This window comes from Guillardia theta, assembly GCF_000315625.1.
Source record: "Guillardia theta CCMP2712 unplaced genomic scaffold GUITHscaffold_184, whole genome shotgun sequence".
Classification (NCBI taxonomy): domain Eukaryota; class Cryptophyceae; order Pyrenomonadales; family Geminigeraceae; genus Guillardia; species Guillardia theta.
The window spans coordinates 91276-95280 of record NW_005434492.1 but is presented as its reverse complement, the minus strand read 5'-3'; the positions used below and the strand labels follow the sequence as shown (position 1 = coordinate 95280).

Here is a 4005-nt window from a genome sequence, read left to right as displayed (position 1 = left end):
AGGGAGGGAGGAAGGGAGAGGAGGGAGGGAGGGAGGGAGGGAGGGAGAGGAGGGAGGGAGAGGAGGGAGGGAGGGAGACTAACAGTTGTCAGGCTTCCTTCATATCGAAAGTAAGATCGGAGGTAGGGGCCGAGCTCGCTTGCAATCTGAGAAAGAGTAAGACCGAAGGCAAGAGACGAGCGAAAGAGAACGAGAGAGAAGAACGAAGAGATGAGGCGGCGAGAAGAATAAGAGCTAGGAGAGCAGACTAGGAGAAGAAAGGGAGGGAAGGACGAGGAGGACGAGGACGAGGAGGACGAGGACGAGGACGAGGACGAGGAGGACGAGGATTCCAACCTCCTTGAACGACAAGGAGTCTATCAGTTTCCTCGGCTGCTCGGATGTTTTCTTGGTCAAGTCAGCAAGCGCGAAGGGTTTCAGTGCAGCAGGTACAGGAAGAGCGTCGGCAAGCTTGAAGAGGAATGGCGGACAGTCGCCCTCAGCCGCTGACGGGGGAAAGAGGTCAGTTGAGAGTACCTTCAATGCTGTCCCCCTCTGATCTGATCCTCCCTCCTTCCATCCTCCTCCCTCCCTGCTGCCGTCCTCCTACCTCTTTTACCTCCTCCCCTCCTTCTCCCTTCCTCCTCCCCTCTTCCTACCTCCGCTCCCTCCTCCACTCCTTCTACATCCTCCCCTCCTGCTCTCTCCTTCCTCCCCTTCTTCCTCCCCTTCTTCTTCCTGCTAGTCCTCACCTGCTGAGAAGAGCAGAGAGACGATGACGTAGAGGCTGTTGGAAGAGGAACGGGGCTGCTGGTAGTCTGACATGTCCAACACATGCACGAGTTGTATCTGACATGTACATCAGCTCCAATGACAAACAAACACGACAGACCTCAAGGTCGAATCCTTTCCCGTCTACCCAGTGCTCACTTGGTGTATGCGTGATGAATTCCCTGGAGTTCAACTTTCAGCGAGCACGAGAGAGTCAAGTCTACTTCACCGCAGGTCATACGCTGCTCCCTCGATGTAGAGTTTCTCCTCTCCGAGTCTCTCTACCTGCGCGAGGAAATCAATCCAAGGAGAGAGTGAGAGATGGAGAAGGTCAGGGGAGAGAAAATCGAGGGAGGAAGAGATTCAATAGGATATTAGGTGGTTGAGGAGCAGGAGCAGGAGCAGGAGCAGGAGCAGGAGCAGGAGCAGGAGCAGGAGCAGGAGCAGGAGCAGGAGCAGGAGCAGGAGCAGGAGCAGGAGCAGGAGCAGGAGCAGGAGCAGGAGCAGGAGCAGGAGCAGGAGCAGGAGCAGGAGCAGGAGCAGGAGCAGGAGCAGGAGCAGGAGCAGGAGGAAGCGGAGGGGAAAGACATCGATCCTACCTCAAATGCGTGTCCATTGAATAATTCCATTGCAAGCAATTTTCTCCTGGGCTTCAAATTCTGCAGACACAACTACATGTCAGGGGAGTACCACAGCACTCAACTTCCTAACTCCTTCTCAACAAAACGTTATCTCAAATAAAACACTTCTGATTGTACAATCCTTCTTACAACCCAAGACAACAGGAATCAACACATCACACAAGTATCTCACGCCACCATCTTGTTTCTGTCATTCACTGCCCTCACACCTCCAACACTATCACATCACCTGAAACCTGCTGTTGACGGGGAGGTGAATAAACAGCGGCTGAGGTCGCTCATACTTGCGTCCTTCTTGTTCCCCTCTCTCACTCTTTGTATTTTCATTGGCAGGAAACTGCCATTTCAGTTCTGCCAAGACGAAAAGTCCATCAGAATCGCAGGATATTTGAGTTGAACGTAAAAACCTGCGATGTTGAAGATATCTTCTGCCTTCATGTACGGATCCCTCGTTTGTATGTCAATCGGAGATTGCTTTTTGCCTGTGCTCCATCATCATCATCTCCATCTCCATCTTCTTGATCATCATCATCATCATCATCATCATAATCATCATCATCAGCATCATCATAATCATCATCATCATCATCATCATCATCATCATCATCATCATCATCATCATCATCATCATCATCATCATCATCATCATCATCATCATCATCATCATCATCATCATCATCATCATCATCATCATCATCATCATCATCATCATCATCATCATCTCTGCACCTTGAGAACATTTTGGAAAACTTGACCCCCATGATTGCGGACCATGCTCGCCTCTGCATACGTAGTAGAGATCAGAATTGAGGTTTCGCGAGAAACATTTCAAAGAGAACATTCGAGAGATTCAAACTTTGGAGCAGAATTTGATCAATCTCACCGATAGCTCCAAAACACTTCATCCGCCGAGCGGCTACCTCGTCCTCTTGATTCCGTCGGAGCTTCCTGAAACATCAGTGAGGAAAAGCTTGTACAACACAACAACGCTCATCGTCGCAAATTCTTACAGAGTCTGAAGGCGCGATCTTAGAATCGTTAATTTCATCCGCAAGGTCCCAAGAGTAATCTGATTGAACCTGGTAGCCAAGTCAAGGAAGGTAAGGTTGTCAAACAACACTACAACACACGCACCTCTTTGTCTAACTGCCTCTGTCTTGCTTTCTTCATCTGTGCAAGGAGCTGTGCATTGTTCTCCTCTCCTGCAACGTCTTCAATCAAGGCTATCGAGCGAGGGCATCCATGAAGATGCCAGCCGTGAGCTCTCACACAGCAGATTCAACACATCGGCATCCTCACCTTTCTTCGATTCCACTTCCCTCAACCTCTCACTCGTTCGAACCAGCCCTATCACATACCAGCTAGTCACCAAACACCATCCGCAAAACCTTGACGTACCTGCGAAGAAACTGCTCGACCCTCCCAGCCCCTCATCTACAGCCTGAGAAAAACATCATCTCATAGCAGGAGCAACATCATCTCATAGCAGGAGCGACATCATCTCATAGCAGGAGCGACATCATCTCATAGCAGGAGTAACATCATCTCATAGCAGGAGCAGAGTCGCAAGGCATTTCGAAGCATGCCCCACCTCCATGGCGTGCGAATGATCGGCAGTGTGACTGTATGGCTGGTCATGCCCTCTCTTCTCCGCAGCCTGCAAAGGTTGAGCCACCATGCTGTCCATGATCACAACTCACATGTGAAGATGCCGCGGAGAGCAAGGTTATGGCACAACAGATGAGGAGAGCTTGAGGGAGGTTGATGTTCGACATGATAAACGGAAATTCAATACGCGGAGGCCATTTCCTCCTGTGCCTTGTGATCAGCAACAAGATGATTGCAAACGAGGATCCAGACATTTCAAACCTCAAGCAAGATTCGCTCCTCCTTCTTCTCTTCCTCCTTTGCCTTGGCAATGCTCTGGACTCCGCCTAGTTCAATTTCTGTCACAACAGCGAAACTCATCTCATCTCGCAACTTGCGACCCTATCTTCCCTGTTCAATGACCTTCCTCCTGCCGCAGTCTCTCATGTTGATTCTTCCTCTGCACGTCCTCGCCTTCTTCACCCCTCTCTGCATTCCTCTCCTCCCTCCTCTTCCTCCCCTCCCTCCATGTCGCATTATTGAAGCTATTTCCGTGGATTTTCAAGGAGATCCGAATAACGGCTAGAAACGGTCAGCTCTTTTAGTTAGTACTACCGTACGTTACCGTACTGCCGCGGCCCGGAGTACGGTACGAGCGGCCGGGTCCGATCCGAGTCGGTTTTGAATGCCGAGCCTCGCCGGCCCTGAGAGTCTGGCCGGGGCCCGGCCGCGGCCTGGCACTCGGGAGTAGCCGAACTTCCCGGGGAACAGTCACTGAGTTGTGATCCGACTGTGAATCCGAGACTCCGACGGTCGCCGGGGTGCCGCCGCGCCGCGCCCGGGGCCGCGGCGGCCCGGCCTTCGGCGCCGCCGCCGTGCCCGCGGCGGGGCCTACTAGGGCCGGCCGACCGTCTGAGAGCGCCTCGCGGCGGCCCCACCGCCGGGCCCGGGAGCCTCGGTCGTGGCGTCCTGCGAGTCCGATCATCGCATCCGCTGGCGGCTCCTGATTTGTCCTCGTATGATTTTA

General features: G+C 52.4%; 1 protein-coding gene across 1 annotated transcript; it reads right to left on the bottom strand.

Annotated features, from left to right (window-relative positions):
- Positions 1-83: 83 nt before the first annotated feature.
- Positions 84-3166, bottom strand: GUITHDRAFT_148007 (hypothetical protein; the record flags this gene model as incomplete). The annotated part of the gene is made up of 15 exons (XM_005820262.1): positions 84-146; positions 337-485; positions 732-828; positions 872-932; positions 980-1035; positions 1350-1409; positions 1621-1742; positions 2121-2173; positions 2275-2339; positions 2402-2470; positions 2526-2593; positions 2691-2738; positions 2790-2832; positions 2983-3048; positions 3092-3166. Coding segments are annotated over 15 exons (1095 nt in total), but the record flags the coding sequence as incomplete, so codon positions are not given.
- Positions 3167-4005: the final 839 nt, after the last annotated feature.